The sequence below is a fragment of the Lonchura striata genome, chromosome 6 (genome assembly GCF_050655825.1).
Source record: "Lonchura striata isolate lonStrDom1 chromosome 6, ASM5065582v1, whole genome shotgun sequence".
Taxonomy (NCBI): Eukaryota; Metazoa; Chordata; class Aves; order Passeriformes; family Estrildidae; genus Lonchura; species Lonchura striata.
This window is the reverse complement of record NC_140708.1, coordinates 27,036,484-27,054,038: the sequence shown is the minus strand read 5'-3', so window position 1 is coordinate 27,054,038 and position 17,555 is coordinate 27,036,484. Positions and strand designations below refer to the sequence as shown.

The 17,555-nt window shown below is 46.3% G+C and overlaps 1 protein-coding gene across 3 annotated transcripts in view; it reads right to left on the bottom strand.

The window, feature by feature from the left end:
- HPSE2 (heparanase 2 (inactive)) overlaps window positions 1-17,555 on the bottom strand; it is a 105,648-nt gene that overhangs the window by 82,942 nt on the left and 5,151 nt on the right. For 2 of the 3 annotated variants that reach the window (XM_021536427.4, XM_085582626.1), the window contains exon 3: window positions 9,805-9,966. The exons of the other annotated variant lie outside the window; for it this stretch is intronic. In XM_021536427.4, coding sequence (XP_021392102.1) covers window positions 9,805-9,966 — 162 coding nt within the window. The remainder of the gene's footprint in view (window positions 1-9,804; window positions 9,967-17,555) is intronic. 3 annotated transcript variants of the gene reach the window in all.

Below are 17,555 nucleotides of genomic sequence, written 5' to 3'. Positions count from 1 at the left end.
TTTTTTTTGTTTGTTTGTTTGTTTGTTTGTTTTGCTTTTAGGTGATGGCTAAAGTCAGCATATTCCACCACCATGCTGAAAGGGGATTTTGGCAGGAAACCCACCCTTATGCAGTGGTATAGATAGCAAAACAGAAGATAATATAACCCATGATTGTAATGCCAAAGAAATAGCAACCAAATGCAAATTACAAAGTATAGAAAAATAATACAGTATTTAAAAAGCATGATGAAAAAATTCATGCCTTGCTGAGTTATGAGTGAAAATTTAAATACAGAGAAAAGAAAGGAAATGAAGAGACATAGCTGTGCTATTTTGTGCACATGGTAAAATTATCAGTGTAACTATAAAAATATACATAAAGGCACTCTGTATTTATGAAAAAAATATGATGATGAATTAATCATAAGAGGATTATATATATCACCATTTAGTGATGACCAAGAAATGAATTAGATAACATCTGCTTTAGATAAACACTATTAAATCACCCACCCTGGATAATTTGCACCTCCAAGTGCACTAAGGAGATCTCTGACCCATTGATGCTAATTTTTAATAAATCTTGGAATGCTAAGTAATTCTAGAAGGGTAGGCGAGCCCGAACCCCATGCTGGTGCTTTGGCAGGACTTGCTGACCTAAGGACCAACAGCCAGTCAGACTGACAGCAGAACCTGACAGAGTAATTAAAACATAATATGAGAATCTACCAATAATTCATTATATTCATGTCTCAGCTAATTACCAGCCAGCATATGTTGTACAGAATCAAATCCTGTCTAACTGGTGTTACAGCTCGATTTAAGAACTTACATTAATAAAAGTAATTTGGCATAAGTAGATGGACAGAAGTGGCTAACGAGACAAAAACATATCCATTGTTTGTTCCCCATGCCTCAGGACGCAGTTTTTACCAATCATTCAGATAAATACAAGATCCTTAGAGGCAGCTTGCAGATAGCACAAATGAAGGTTAGTAAATAATGAGCAAAACAGCCTTCATTTATCCTGTGATCCAATTTGTATGGCTAAATGGCCACCATCCAATCAAGCGTGCTTTAATTCAGCCAAGCACAAGATAATACACGTACGGGAAAACAATACAGGGCTTGTACCTCTGGGGTGGACTGCATGGCCACAGGACCAAGGAGGAGATATGGCAGGACTTCGGCAAAGTACAGCGTGAGGAGCCAAATCTACTCAGCTTTTGAAAGAAAAATCCACAAGGTTTGACTGCTGCATGTAGGCATTACATTGGTGTGGGAGGAGAAGGGGTTTCTAACCCAGTGGCTAGAGGCAAAGCAAGATCCAGGGGTTGAAAGTCAGAGTTTAGCATGGTGCTGGCAAAGAGAAAAAGTAACATTAACCCAGCTGGGGATGAGAAATATTGCACAGAAGCTCTGGATGATCTTGGGGCCCAGCATAAAAGCAGGGGGTGAAACGCAGTAGTACAAAAGTCAGGTATAAAGGACGCTGTGTAACGTAAGACTGGAAGGAGCCCAGACACTGGCACACTGGGGGTCTGCTTTAGGCTACAAAATCAGGGAGATCGGAAGCATAGGCTTATTGGGAGCATCTGAAACACAGAACCTGCTGGTAATTAGGGACCTTTAACTGCCCACATATTTGCTGGGAAAGGAAGACATCAGACCCTGCCTTGCTTCAACTTCCTGGAATGCACTGACAAAAAAAAATTGAGAAAGAAGCGACAGAAACAAAATTAGGAAGGAGTCTCCTTGAGGCTTGATTCTCACCAACAGAGAAAAACTGGGGAAAGCCATGAAGGTGGAAAACACCACAGGCAGGGAAGCCCAAAATGAGTGTTCATACTTGTTTGAAAAAGAATGGGAAATAGTGGCAGAATAAAAATAGTGCATTGTAAGGACAGAGGCTTCAGTAATCTGACAGGGCTGGCAAGTGAGATTTTGCTCCAAATGAAAAGAGAGTTGGGGAAAGACAGTGTTTTGTAAACACACAGCAAGATAAGGGAACAGATGTAAATTATCTTAACACAGGGGTACGATTAGGGTAATTCACAGACTCCTCCGTGGCTTGAGGCTTGCAGAGGAGCAATGGCAACTCCATCAGGCTGATGTGGATGAGCACAAAGGAACAGCACCAGGAGAGAGGGACAGAGCGAAAGAGCCGAGTGCTCCACAGAAACTGCTCTCTGCAGTGGCTGCCAGCGGTAACCAGGAGACATTTGATAACTACATCGGTGGGAAGAGACAGACCAAAGAGTTCAGCACCTCCTGAGGAGGGAGAAAAGGTTAATAGATTGCTTTATGACACTGAACAAGCCACAAGCCCTTCCAAAGCTGTTAGTGCGTGTCAGCCCTCCCCCTCTTCCACCAAAATCTGTTTTCTGTTAGGTTTATGTGTTTTCTTTATTCTCCACACAGCACCCAGAACTGGCTGGTTCTGGTAATGGCATTACATATTATAATGTATGTACAACTGCTAATTTTAAGATTCACAATTTATAAAATATCTTCTCTTGTGCAGCTAGTTGAATTGGGCAGTAAATTGAATTTAATAAATCCTGAACATGTCACAAGATGCCATATTTCCCACAGTTACAAAAACAATAACCAAATCAGATAATGAGAAAGCCAAAGTGTGGCTTAACAGACTAGAGGGTGTCACCTGAAAAAGAGATTCACCTTCATGACCTCTCTCACACACACACATGCTGTCAGCACAAAACGAGTTGTGAAACTACTAATTAGGGTAAGAGAAGGCAGGGGATCCCAGGGGTTTGGCTCACAGCTGTCTCAGGAAGCAAAGAGGTATAAACTGGGACAGAATTTCACAATAGTCAACAACTCACAGAGTTAAAGCAGGAATACTTAATGCTTTTTTTCGTTCAGACTTCATGAAAAGAAGGATAACATTAGGAACACAAATTTAATGCAATGAAGAGAATCAGAGTAGAAGGGCAATGTATAGTAGCACCTTAGCAGAATGAAAACTACAGAAGTCTGATGTTTTAAAATAGGTGGAGGTCCATCAGCAACTATCTGTAGGAATTCCTGGAAGACGAATGAGGTTCTAAAAGATCAGAAAAGGGCAAATATAGTGGCTGTGTTCAACAGGCTGAAAAACCAAGGAAATCGCAGGCCAGCCAACATAACTTCAATTCCTGGAAAAATTCTGAAAGAAATCATCAAACAATCCATCTGCAAGGAAGGGCTGGAACTAATAGCCCTGCCATGTGAAGGCAACCTGACTTCTCTTCGACAGAGCAGCAAGGTCTCGTGAGTGAGATAGAGGCAACAGATGTTCTGTACCTTTACTTTCTCAAGGCTTTACCTCCAGTTTTGTGTAACATTTTAATTAGAAAATTAGGAAAATAGAGTCTAGATGAAATTCCATGTGGGAAATGCACAGCTGGTTGGGAAATGGTACACAAAATTGCAGGCATGAACAAGCAATATTGTATAAAAGAAATCCATGATTATACAGACAGAAGTGTCACACACCACGTACATGAAATAACCCTGCTGCTTTTCTCAGTCAAGAAAGGGCTCAGATACAATACTGGTCTCATTTCAAGGCAATGCACTTAAAAAACATCCCAGACCCAGTGGAGAGAACCCAAGGGACCCCAACAAAACACAGAGCCACAAAGAAATTGTAGAGGGTTGAAAAGGATCTCAAGATGCAGAATCAGCTACACATATGTCATTCAACTTGAAAATAAAATGGACATGAGAAATGAAAGGCAGTTGTTCAGTGCAGAAAACAAAAGTCTTCAGGGAAACATGATAACAAGCCTCAAATATGTAAAAGATTTCTGCAAAGAGAAAAGTAGTGTTGTAATCTGTCCTGCATGTCCACAGGGAGAGGACATGCCATCATGGGCTTAAACTGAAGCAAGAGATTTTAAAAATACCAACTCCATGATGATATAGCTAATTAGACTCAAGAGCTGACTGCTGAGGGAGCACCTCTGCCATCACAGAAGGTTTTAAAACAAGGATAAAGCCACATCATTTGAATCAGTCAACAGTGATGTCCCCACAACCTGGGCAATGCTGGTGCCTGGCAGCTGAGCCCCAGCAGCCTGCAGGCTTTACATGGACATGCCCAGGAACACAATATATTTCAGCTACAGCAAGCACCCTCAGAAGGCTGTGTAGTAAAAACAAACAGCCACTTTGTTTCAGAATGAGCTCATATAAACAACTGATAATGGCACAAAAACACTCAGTTACCCGAGACTGTTTTCCAAGATTTATTTTTCCCAGCACTATTCCATTGGATCTGATCCCAAGATCTCAGAAGACACCTGCAAACTATCCTCAAAAGGCTGGCACCTCTGCTGCCATCAGCTGTGGGCTCAGTGCAGATAGTGATTTAATGACATTACAGTTTTCCTGGTTCCTTCCTCCCAGGAAAGCCCCCAGTGTTTCACAGCAGCTCTCTCCCCCTCTTTCCCCCAGGGGTTTGACAGCATTATTGTGTTCCCTTTGCTGACAGGACTCCCAGCTGTGCTATTCAAGGTGACAATTTCTGGGTAACTATTTTCACTGTGGTTTTAGCTTTGAATGCTTTTTTTTTTTTTTTTTTTTTTCTTGTAAGGGTTCAAGCCTCCCAGAATTTGACTGACTTTCCAAGTGTACCAGCTGGTCACACAAAGGATATTGCCTCTTCCCAGACACCTCTCCCCAAGCAGAGACCAGGTACAGATCTGCCATGGAAAAGGCTAGAAGATGCCCTCTTGAGGTCCTTTCTAGATCTATTTTGTACAATGCTGTGGATAATGTGTGTGATGTAAGGGTCTGTGATGGACAGAAGGGCAGAGACCTTGATCCAAAAGACACTTCCAGGCCTGTCACACAGCCCCAGGCACACTCTCCTTGAAGAAATGCTGGAGAGCCAGTGCAGTGCAGTCCACCCCGTGCAGCACCCAGTAAAACAGCTATGATACATATCACTGCTGTGCAGACCATGGGATATTGAGGTTTCTGATCCCAAAAAAATATGCCAAAAAGGCAAGGAATCTGTGCTTACCTTTGCAACAACACTGTCAGGTAGCATCTCACAAGGTGGCCCACCCTCCAGTCCCAGGCAGTTAAGTGTAGCTGGGGGATAAAACCCATCTGAGGAAAATTCCAGCAAAAATAACCAGAGTGGCCTTACTGCCTGGCAGCACAGGCACCAAAAGCCCACCCAACCCCATGCCCTGCTTCCTACACACACCCTCTTGCAAGGGCAGCCCCTGAGCCATGGTTCTCTCAGAGCCAGCACTCCATGGGACGAGCCTCAGGCCCTACAGACATGTCCTGCTCAAGGACCACTGTCTCCAGAGCCACAGCATTCAGCAGGAACCACAAAACCACCAGGGGAGGTTCACAAGTGCAGGAAACCCACATGTCACAGGTGCTCAACCTGATCCCTGTGATTCCCTGCCAAAGGACAAGTACAACTGGGGTTCTCACTGTCTTCAGGGAGATGCAAAAAACCTATTTCTGTGGGACAGTATCTCACTACAAGCTCTTCACACAGACACACTGCCCTCATCTCTCCCATGTGCCTCCCACACGTGTGTTCTGCAGTAGCCCCACACAAACTCTGCTGCCCTACCCTGCTTTGTTCCACTCATGCCACATTGCACAACCCCCTTGTGAAAAGTGGGTGTGCACTCTATCACCACCACCACATACCCCCAAACCCCTTACCTTGGGCAAAGAGGGTCTCTGCATAGCTGCTAATATCTCCAAAAGTAGACTTTTTCAAGGAAAAACTCACAGAGAGATCACAACTGCTATTATGACAGAGTTTAAGCTATCTAATTAGTGATGGGGTAGTGAGATGCCAGTGTAAAATACCTGATTGCAGTGCTGGACACAGACAGTGAAATGCACTCTTCAGCAGCTCTCAGCTCTGTTTCTATCAGCTCCATCTGAGTTTAGTCCCTTCAAGTCTCTCTCAGTGCAGTGGGGAGACACATTGACAACACCCTTAGCAGGGTGTGACCACAGAGGGTCACCTGGGAACCTTACAAGCTGTGTGAGGAGGGTCTGCCCCTTAATCACTTTGCTCTGTGATCTTACAGGATGGAGAGCTCCCAGCACACACCTTCCAGTCTCTTCGCTGGCTTCTAGTGCAGATGTGGTGTGGCAGGACAGGCCAGGGAGCTCTCATCATTAGTCTCTTCATGCAATGGAGTAATCTGTGCCACAGTTTCAGGCAGAAGGCACAGCAGAAAGTTGTTCCTCCATGTTTCAGAATGAGCAGTGGGCACTACTTTGTTTCCTCTGGATGGGGAATCCTAAAGGGAATATAGTCCATACTTGTTTCTTGGGAAGCCTCAGTTACACCTGACACAATGCAAATACAGGAGGGGCCGGTTTCTCCCATGTGCCTATTGACCTGATCCCTCTTCCACAGGCTTGACAGGCTTTACTAGAGAACGGTGCAGACGCCTGTGGATGTCCAGTCTCTTAAACCACAAATGCAGTACAGTGTCCCATCCCGAAGAATTTGGATGTAGTCTCTCGACGGCCGATGCTGCGCACTCCCCACAAGCCCGCTCTGCAATCCGCCCGTCCGCCGTGTCTGCACGGCCCGAGGCAGTTCCTCACACCTCACCTCTGCCAGCCCAAAGTTGTGCTTTCCGGCCCCCACCTCCATCGGTTCCAGGCCTCCAAAACGCCCTTCCTGTCTCCTGAACATTTCTTCTGAGGGCTGCAAAGGACGGGAGCCTGCTGTGACAATTGCAGCTTCTAATGCCCAGCTGGTACAACACATCAAAAGAATCCCTGCTTGCTCTGTGAAGGTTGGAGGAGCAAAGTGTTTCTAAGGGGAGATTCCCTCTCCTGCCTCGTCGCAGGGCCCAGGGCTGAGCTCAGGGAGCTGGTTCCCAGAGAGAGCAGCCCCCTGTGCACAGCCCCACTCTGCCTGGGGCCGACCGGGAGCACAGAGATGCTGCTCTGTGAAACGAGATACCCATCTCTGAGCACCGCGGGGGAAACAGCAAAGATTAATAAACCTCAAAATACTGTACAGCATTTAAATAGCACGGTCACAGATCAAAGGCAATTGCTCATGTCAGGGAGGCAGGCTCAGTAAGCCTGGAAAGATCACATGCAGAAAGCAGAGGCAAGATGCAAGAGAAAGCCTGCAGACAGGAGCCGAGGAATGCTCGACGAGAGAAACCAAAGTGGTCTAAACCAGAGTCTCACATGTGTTCCTGCAGGAGCGAGAGCCAGAAAGACTGCCTGGTTTCACTCAGTCTCAGTTGTGTCTTAGCACAAAAACACACATTTCATTCTAAGACACCCTCTTACCTTGGAAGTACCTGCTGCTGTGAGCAGCTTAAATCCCAATATAACACAGCCCTGCCTGATGCCTGAAATAAGGAATACACTGGGAATTATGTGCAACTGGTGAATAGATTTGGATTTTCCAAATCCCTCTGATGCCACAGAGACTGCAGATTCGTACCCTGCACTCTAAGACCTTTCATTCCTAAACCCATGAGGGTACTACTTGAAAGTTTGCTGGCAGAATCCATTGCCCACACTTGCAAGTAGAGTGGGAGTCCTGAAATACTTTCAAATAGTTCATGTAACTATATTACCTGCGAGGAGGAGGAGGAGGAGGAAGAAGGGAATGGGGCTTTTTATCCAGATCACTACATTGGTAGTAGTAGTGATAAGGGAATAAAAATGCTACACTGTAGTATTTCTACTCTCAAGCTCTCCTAGAGGAGTGATTCCATCACCTTTATTCTCATATGACTTTGGGCAAGATAGTCCATTTACATTTTTTGGGTACAATTGAAGAAGTAGCAGTAGTAGAAGCTCTCACACAGAGGTGTGGGGCTCAGCATTGCTCCAGTCTGGGTTGACACTGGAGGTCATCCACAGTACATGCACTGCGTGAGGCCAAGTGACTCCTGATACAGACCCCCAGGAGCAAACCCTGTTCTCAAGGATCCCATGGATACTCCACCCCTGTAAACTCAGTCCTTCACTAAGGACTCCCTAAACCACATTCTTGCTCCTGCACCTTGCCTCGTGACTGGGGACTCCCTTAGAACTGTACAAACCCGCTGTGCAGAACAAAAAGAAGTCCTCAAGCAAACTCTGTCTGATTGAATTTTGAAGGTAAGAAATGTCCTTCTGCAACAGATGTACAACCCCCTCTACTCACCCCAAACACCAGATCCATCACAGAGAAGGGAAATATTTACACAAGTTAGTAGAGTTCCAGTTAAATATTATGCTTAGCTGTCTAGAGACCATGTTCTCAGACTATGTCTATGAAATAAAAGATTAAACTTCATAACAATTATGAAGTTGCTCTGCTCACATTCAAAGGGAGTTAAAGAACATTAAAATAGTTCTTTGGGTAATATTCTGGTGAAATTGCTCTCTCCACCCTGGAGAGTTAGAGCAAAAACCTTCTGAACTATCCTCCAAACACACTTGGAAAGGCTAAGAGCTAGTCTGATAACCAGGTAGCACCTCTGCTCTGCAGGTTCTGTAAAAAATGTGAGCAATGCCAGAGAGCTTTTGAAGCAGCAAGAGAAGGAGGATAGGGGAGAGCAGCTTCACTTCTCGAGGGAAGTTTGTTTAGTGGAAAGTAAGCAAGTTGTCAGGGGAAAAGCTGACAATGTTGATTCCAGCAGTTGTACTGGGAATAAACAGCCAAGTGGATTACGTTACAGAGAATGAGAAACGGCTCTGAGGATCCCATTTAAATGCTGGGCCTTCAGAAATGATGTGATTCAGCTACACTCAGAGCCCCAATATCCAGTGACCCCCTGGGCTGAGCCTTTCCACAGTGCTGGTGTCACCATCTGACCTCTGTGGGGTCCCCGAGAGCTCCAACACAGCTGATGTCCCCAGGAGAGGCAGAGCTCACTGGTGAGGATGCAGACCCATGCTGGCTTCAAGGCAGGGGCTGGGCACTGAAACAGGGGGACAGCAGAGTGGGGGATGTTGTGCAGGACTGGTTTGCCTCTCCCAGGCCAGCAGCAGGGGAGGGCTGCCATACAGAGCACAGAGCCCTCTCTCCTGTAAAAATAAGATGCCTGCCTGCCTTTCACAGGAAAAGGACCTGTCAAGAGGAGAAGGGGGTCTTGTTTGATTTATTAGTCTCTTCCTCCTTCCCATCGTCTGTGGCTCATCCAGCTGTAGTGATAATGAGAAGAGATATGAGAGGACCCTCTTGGCTGCTGGGATACCATCCTTCTGCCCACTCACTGCCTGAAGACATCAGTCCTTTACAAGCACCATTAAATGTGTATCCAAAATGTGGCAGTCTCCTCCATCGAGATTCTATTCCCAGGATAATACAAACAGTTGCCAGAAAAAGAGTATCCTCTCATCTCTGTCTAGGCCATTATCCCTTTATATTTGCTCTTTAATATTTACTGGGTTCACACAAAGTGCATGCTCTGGAAAGAAAAAAAATCAGCTGCAGCTTAAAGGACTCCAAATTTAGTAATTGCTGCAGCCCCATCTACGTGAACAGTTAGCAGGGAGATTTCTCCAGCACTTCACATGCCGTGGTATTCTGCTTAGGTCAGACTGTAGAAAATGTTCTGTTCAGGGGCACCAAATCTGGAGTGTTTGCATAGGTGCCAACTGCAGAGGCCTTATGAGTCCACACCTCCAGTTCCTGCTGGTTCTTTCCCTCCCAATACCCAGTAACCTTGGTGGGAAACAGAGGCAGCCAGAGAGATGCTGATTCATACAGAGGTGAGGAACCCGAGGGTTTTAACACACCTGTGAGTTAGCAAGAACTAGACCCAGCTCCTGGCTCCAGAGCTGGTCTTGCAGCCTTACCTGTTAGTGTGAGGTTGCTGTATGTGTTTGAAAACTGCTCCTTTAACAAAACCAAGTGCATCTGAGCTGCCTTTTCCCTCTGTAGCTCCAACATTATGTCAGGATGCTGGGCGATCTTACAGCCTTTCTGCTTATCCAGGGCAATGTCGCTGCGAACAATGTCTACAGCAAAAGGGAAAGAAAAGAGGGAGATGGCCAAACCTCAGCTTTCATTTTCGCCAGGTGCTTGGATCAGCTCCAGCCCATATGACAGTCACACAAGCATCACTCGGCAAGAGCAACCCAACCAAAGGATCCAAACCCCTTGGATCCACCTATCAAATGACCCTCCCCAGCCCAAGTCTCTTTTTCTCCCACACAAAGCTCAAGTTATGTGCTCACAGAACCTACAGACCCTTCCATCCTCTACCTGCCTAGCTGTTGCTCTCTCACAATGCTGAGCCCTCCCTTGCAGGAGAGTGCAAAAGTCTCCCAACATTTATATTACAACCCTGTTGCATGTGTATTTGACACTAAATAATGAGAAAAGACTAAATCCCGTTCCAGTAACCTCTGGCTTCCACTTAACCTTGCCTGTCAAAGAGGTGATGAAGAAGGCTTGTTCTCACCTTGTTTATCCTCACTGCAGCTATCACAGGTCATCATGGCTTATGACTCTTTGAACAAGTGTCTGTATCCTAATGCCTGACATTCAGGATGCAGAAGGATTATTTAACAATTGTTTTCTCTTCATATGAGCATTTTCTAAGCCATATTATGAGACAAGAATATTATATTCCCTACCCTAGAACTACTCACCTGCTGAGGAAAGGGAATGATGGAGTAGCAAGGCAAAACAAAAATCAAGTAAGATCTGTCAGTCTAACTAGAAAGTGAGTGTTGCAAACTACTCCTTGCTAGGTCTCTTATGAGTTTAATAAACTGCAACATGTTCAGATCCACAGGCACCAGATGCTGTGTCTATTTCTTACAAAACTTCAGGCGGCCAGCTCTGATAAGCAAGGATTGAAGTTGGAATTCTTCCACCACATTGCATAAGGACATTTTGCCTCACAAGGCTGATCTTTGCTTGGCTCAATTCTCATCTAGCTAGAAGCTGCTGAAGAAGCTTGTTGTCAGAAGAGAGTCACACCTTGCTCCACACACACTCTCCAACTCCTTTATTGTTATGCACACTGAGAAACACCAAAGTTGCTTCTGAAATTCATGCTCCTGTTTCTCAGGTTCAGCAAACTGAGGTTCAAAGCTCTGCTATTTCTTGGGCTAGCATAGAACTGCCTCCAAACATGTGGTGGAGGACTGGAAGCCACATTATCTTCCTGTCTCTGAGCCACATCCTAGAGTCACAACACTTTCTTGCCCAGTCTGTGTTCTACCTCTTTTCTGCGTAGTTTGGGATGAGTAGAGCTTCTCTAAAGGCTGTCTAAACAGTCTGCTCAGAACAGCAATGTCATTAAAGTACCCATGGTCTGTAGTTAGCCATGAGAGCTTTCTCCTCTACCCACAGCTAGCATACTCAGGAGTGGATACTGGGCAGCATCCAGATACCATGAAAATATGGTTCAATATTTCTACACCCAGCATAAGGACATCAGTGATATGGAGCAAGAGGAAGGACTAATGTTCCTCTGCAGCTAATGAGCATGGACCCCTCAGCTGTGTGCTTTAGTGCACATTCTCTTGGATAGGCACTGAGTAAGACTTGGGCCTACCCAACCTTTGCCCAAATAATGAATGATAAAATCCTGAACCCCTGTTGTGGGAAATATTTGGAAACTAAAGATTAAGAAACACAACCCTACACCTGTCCCACACAAGAAAGGGCTGCTGGAGTCACCTAGAGCCCATGACCTTCCTGGGTGATGGATTTCCCTTCCTACAGAACAGAAGGCAACACCCTCCACCCCCAAGGAAAAGTGAAGCCAAACACATCAACGAGGCCCTGAAAGAGGAGAACACTGAGAGGCAGACAGGTTTGAAATTAGATGGTCAATATGCTGTCTGCAATTCTCTTTAAATTGCTGTAAGGGTGTCCAGGCTGGATCAAAACAAGTTTGTTTCCTAAAAGGAATTCATGACTTCTAAAACCTAAACCAGGGCAAATGTGGATCCATGTACAGGAACCATGGGCCCAGGACCAGGGTCAGGGGCCAGCACCTTGGAGGGTGCAGGGGACCATGGCAGTGGGTCCTATGTGACATCCATCTTTGGGGAGCACAGGATGCTCTGCATGCACTGTCAGCAGGGCCTGGGGACAGAGGGCAGGCCCTGGAATGAAGAGCAGGAGCAGTGTTTTGATAAAGCTGCTGTGACAGGGATTACCACCAGGATGTCAAGTCACATGCAGACAAATCTCTTGAAGAGTGTGGGGAAGGCAATCAGGGCACAGAAGTTAGAGCACTCTCTGACAATTATCTTCATGGGGCTCTCTGACAGCTGCCCCTGCAAACACTCAGGAAGCAGAAGCAAGAATGCAAGGTCCTGACTTCTCAGATTGATGAGGGACCCAAAAAACTTGTCCAAGACCTAAAGACAGAGGTGGACCCCACAGTCATTATAACTCCAGCTTAAATTTTGGACAGATGTCTGGGACATGGAGCTCACCAAGGAACTTGGTGCCTGCTCCTTCCTACTCCACCGGGCTGTGCTCACTGCAGGGAAGGAGGCAAAGGCACCTCTGCACCACTCTGGTGCACAACAGCACTGAGGGAAGAGGGGTGGCAGACCACAGCTTGTGAAGGCCATGGGGAATTCTCAGCAAGAGCAACCCGAGGGACACAGACAGCAAGGAGTTCACAGCTTTCAAATCTTAAAAGGAAGAGACAGAAAAAAGACAGATGCATGGAAGCCAAGAAGGAAGATGGTACCCAGGAGGTTTCGGGCAGGGCTGCTCTGAGTGGGCAGGAGAAGGGCACTCACTGCCTTCCTGAGCCTGGAGTTTAAAAAAAAAGAAAAAGCGATAAACTGCTCAGCAGAACACGGGACCGAGCAGCTCCTGCCAGGAGTGCGAGAGAAGAACTCCAGACGTGAGAGCCCCAGAGGATGCCAAGTGCTTTCCGAAGGGCCGGCCGGGAGCCGTGCCCCGGCGGCCGGGTCAGTACCCTGGCCAGCTCAGGCGGCCCCGCCGGACCGGCGGGCGCGGCGCTCCGGGCGGCGGGCGCGGGGCCGCGGGGCGGCGCGGGGCGGGCCCGGCAGCGGCAGCGGCATGGCGGGAGCACACCCGTGTGGCGGCCAGGTGAGCTGCGGCTGCCGCGGGCACCGCCGCGCCGACCGGCAGTCCCGGCCCCGGGCCAGCCCCGGGCCCGCCGCCCGCAGCCGCCGGGAGCGGCGGAGGAGCCGCGGCCCGCAGCAGCGCTGCCCCGCCGGGCTGCGGGGCCGCGGCGGAGCACGCTGCTTGGCGGGGGCTGCTCTCTCTCCCTGGCCCGCCTCGGGATATCTCCTGGACTTCGCGGAGGCCACCGAACTACCAAGGAAATGCTGAAGGGCAAGTTAGAAACCACCCTTCAGGAGAGGCACAATCGCAGCGATGCTCGCTCCCGGGCATCCCAGGACTAGCTGAGCCCTGCCGGCGCCTTCCTGTGAGTCACCCGCACCAAGGGGTTGCAGTAACCATTTCCCACAGGGCAGAGAAGTTCCAAGCCGTGAGACCTTGAGGATGGTACATAGCATGCAGAGACAGCTCCCAGCCAGAGCCGGGCTTCCCTTGACCAGAATGAGCTTCTCTAGCCGAGAGTTTACACATGGTCAGCGTGTCCTGTGTGCAGGTGACATTCCCATGGCTCATGCCACCATCTGCCCATAGGCAATTCCATTCCAGGAGCTGCTGCAGTCATGGAGCAGACACAGACTACAGCAGATGAGCACCTGGAAGATGGGAGGAGGAAGGTCAGGGTAGAGGGATGTGGTTATTGCCAGAGGGAGGTGTGACAGAAGGGTCAAGAGGAGAAGTAACTCATCTTTGTATGTCTGTGTGTGTGCAAGCCAGCACTGCCCACAGCAATCGCTGCTCCAGCAAGAGTCACCACTGCCATGGCACCAGAACAAGCTGAGGTTAGCCATCCTCCTCAGGGGACTATTTGCTTCAAATTTCCAGTCTTGAAAACTGAATTGCAAAGGGAGAAAACTCCTCGATTTCATTCTAACAAAACTTGAACACTTTTGCTAACAATTTTGGTTAGCAAAATATTCTAATTAGAAAATTATGTTAGTACCAAGATTAAATAGATGCTTAATGAGTGACCAGGCAAAAGTCTTATGATTTTCACATTGCCAAACTTGTAAAATACCTACTTTTTAAATCAACAAATTTAAAATGCTTTTAAAAACAGGCTTGTACGCTGGAATTGTTATAAAATGCCCAGTGATTGTGAAATTGGGAACACAACTTTTGTTTAGAAAGACAGAAGATTTCTCAATCCACAAACTGCGTCCTCATCATATTTGTCTTTAAAGGGCAGATTTTCGACACATTAGTAGAATTCCTTTCTTTTAGCTGGGAAAAATTCCCTGACAATGAGTTCCAGAAGTTATTTCCCACCATATTTTTAAAAAGTCATATTTGTTCATTTTATATGTAATAATTCCACTGGATCCTCCCTATTTCTTGTGTCATGAAAACAAGGAAATAATCATTCCCAAATTGTCTTCTCTGTGTGACACTGAGCATTTGTCATAATCTCTGTCACTTTTTCCAAGATGAAAAATCTCTATTACTGAAAGATAGAACTTTGATCACTTCCATCATCCTACTCCTTAAATATATATTCTTTACACTGATTAGTGTGTCAGCACCTATTCTACTTAATGCATAAGAATGCTCTCAGTGATTGTTTCCAATTATTTTCTAATATACCCATCATTAGATTCACTTTTTACTTACCTAAATGTATTCAGAGACCAATCCATAATAAATTCAGGACATTTTTCCTGAATGCCAACTGCTAATTTAGTACGGATAGTTGTGTACAAAAAGTCACGTCTTTCCCTGTGCATGTAATTTTGCATGAATCACTTTTAATTCATACAAAGAAGATGTAGCATGGAAAGAAATGTGAAGCTAACAAAAATACACAATTTTAAAATATAATTTAGGATGCTTATTATAAACAATTAAATGCATAACCACAGAAATCTTTTTATCTCACCACTACACAAATAGCTAACAAATCAGAAATTAATTGTTTAATTGCACCTTTTCCTGCAGTTATTAAAGCACTTTTCATGCATGATTATAGCAGAACAGTTGTTATTTTAAAAAGAAAAGTGGAGATAAACAGGAAATCTTTGGAAGTATCTCCTGCTCAGGCTGTATCTCCCTTACCTTGTGTAAGGGATTTCTACAACCTGGTTGTTTGGTTTTTTTTTAAGTATATAATTTCTAAGGAAACCACTAAGCCCTGGGACTCCTTACAGAGGCAGAGCAGGTTGTAGCTCCTTCTCTACAGTTGTGGTGCCTGGGAACTCGGCAGAGCTCTGCTGAGGCACAGAGCAGCCCAGGTCTGGCAAATCCCAGGAGTCCAAAGGACATCAGAGGACCTTCCCATCCTGGGGACAGAGTTCTTGCTATGCCTGAAATGCTTCAGCCCTCTCTAAGGGCTGTGTTTGAAACACTTGGAGGGTGAAAAAAACCAACTATTTCCTCTTCAAGCTCTGAAAGGACAGATGTCTAAGCTGTCAAGAGACACAAAGCAGACAGAAAAGGGGCCTTGGGTGACTAGAAACAGAAGATGATTCCTTGAATAAAGGAAAATTCGTTTGTTTTTACCAGGACAACAAGATGGTTCTCCATTCAGAAACATCTACTGCAGTTTTATGAGCTGGCATAGCCAAAGGGACACTCCCAGACATGTGGCAACAGCATTCTCTTTCTCTGGCTCAGGTACCCTCCTACCCCATGATCATCCTCATAATCCTGCTCACTAAATTCACAATAAAGCTATTACTTTTTTTTTTTTTTTTAACTTGAGATAATTTTCTGCTGCTCAGCAGAGGATCAGAAATGTGCCAGAGCCAGCACAAGGGAAGCAGCAGAAGAACTGTGCACAGATCATAAAGAAAGCAAGGGACCAACCCTTCTGATGGGAAAGAAACACGAGGTGATACTTCCTGCCTTCAGGACATAGATTTGAAGGATTTAATCTGACCGAGACTGAGACTGCTGCAGTCACATCTGCCTTCAATGCAGGCTTTCCTTTGCCAGCACTGTCCTCTACACCTCTGCCTGGTCACACAGCATTGGTCAGCTTGGCAGCTGAGCAAGCTGAAGTGCAGTCACATCTCCACCATCAAGTTTTGGTCAGCTGAGATCCCTGAGCTAATTCACCATGCAAACTCGGGCTCCAGGCATGGAGGAGGGCAGGGATATGCCAGAAGGGGCTGAAGAGTGAGAACAGCAGCCCTAGCTGGGGTCAGCTCCAGCCCCTGTGTAACCACATAAATTAATTCTCAGGTCATTTAACATATCCTCGGGTCATTATTATCTTCCTTTCCACTCAGGGATGTTCTAACAGCATGGCATCCTAGAAGACACTTGTGCACTATGGACTGAGCAAGAGTGAAAATGTGTTCCCACTGCCAGACATATTTTGAGGCTTAGATGCAGTGTTGGGTACCTGAGGATGCCTGAAGGAATGGATCCAACACTGAAAGAACACACAGAATGCCAGCATTACACAGCATGATGTGAAATTTCCCACACTATACTGCAAAATCCCCTGACTAGTATGGAAGGTCAAAGAAACATGACTTTGTAATTTTCTTTGTTGTAATTGGACATTTCTCCAGATGCCTGGTATCCCCTTAAGAAAAAAAAAAAAAAAAGTGATAAAATAGTGCAAATGTAGTCCCCTTCCCCTCTCTCTGCTCTCTGCCATGGCCCACACAGGGAGACACGAAGTGTCCTTTGGTCTCTTCTCAGCCATGGCAAGGCTACAAAAGTCTACAAAAGCTTGGGAACAGGAGTGAGAAGCTGTGCACTTGGGCCAACACATCTTTGAGGACTCCAGCTGTAACTCCTCATTTTGCAAGGACTCTTCCTTGGCAGCACATTTGCACAGGGGGAGCTGTAGCGACGTCTGTGCCACCCAGGTTGTCCAAAGCTGGCTCTGTGGCTTTAGGACATGAGGCAGTTGAGGATCACCCTGCAGATGAGGAGCTCCACATTAGCTCACTGAACTCATGCTGGAGCACCAGCAAGGAGCTTCCAAAACGGGCTCTGGGTTCAGGCACTGAGACAGCACCTGCAGCATCTCTTGCTGAAACAAGACCAGGACTCCACACACACGTAACACTCCAACACCAGGCTCCTGGACAGCAGGCAAGTCAGGTTTTAACAAACTCAGCTTCCAAAGAGGTTTTGTACCAACAACAGCCCAAGCCTTTGCTCCAAAGAGGAGCTGCTCAAGCCTGTTTTCCTGGAGACCAGTGTTTCTTGTTGTCCCATTCCTCGGACCCAACTGGTCCCCGGCACATATGAGGCAGTTGAAAGGACAGGCTGAACAGATTGCTTGTTAGGAAAAACCCAACAGCAAAAGGAGAAGCAGGCCTACTACATAGACTGAGCATGAAACCTTACATTTTGGTACCTGCCCTGGAATCAGAAATGTACAGAGAAACACATCTCCAGATAACAAAACACAACCCTGAGCACAGCTGGGGAAGAAGAATGAACTCAGCAGGGCACATACAGAGAAATGCCATTTAAGGGAGGGAAAAGTTTCTCAGGCTAAAAATGTTACACCTCTTGATCATAA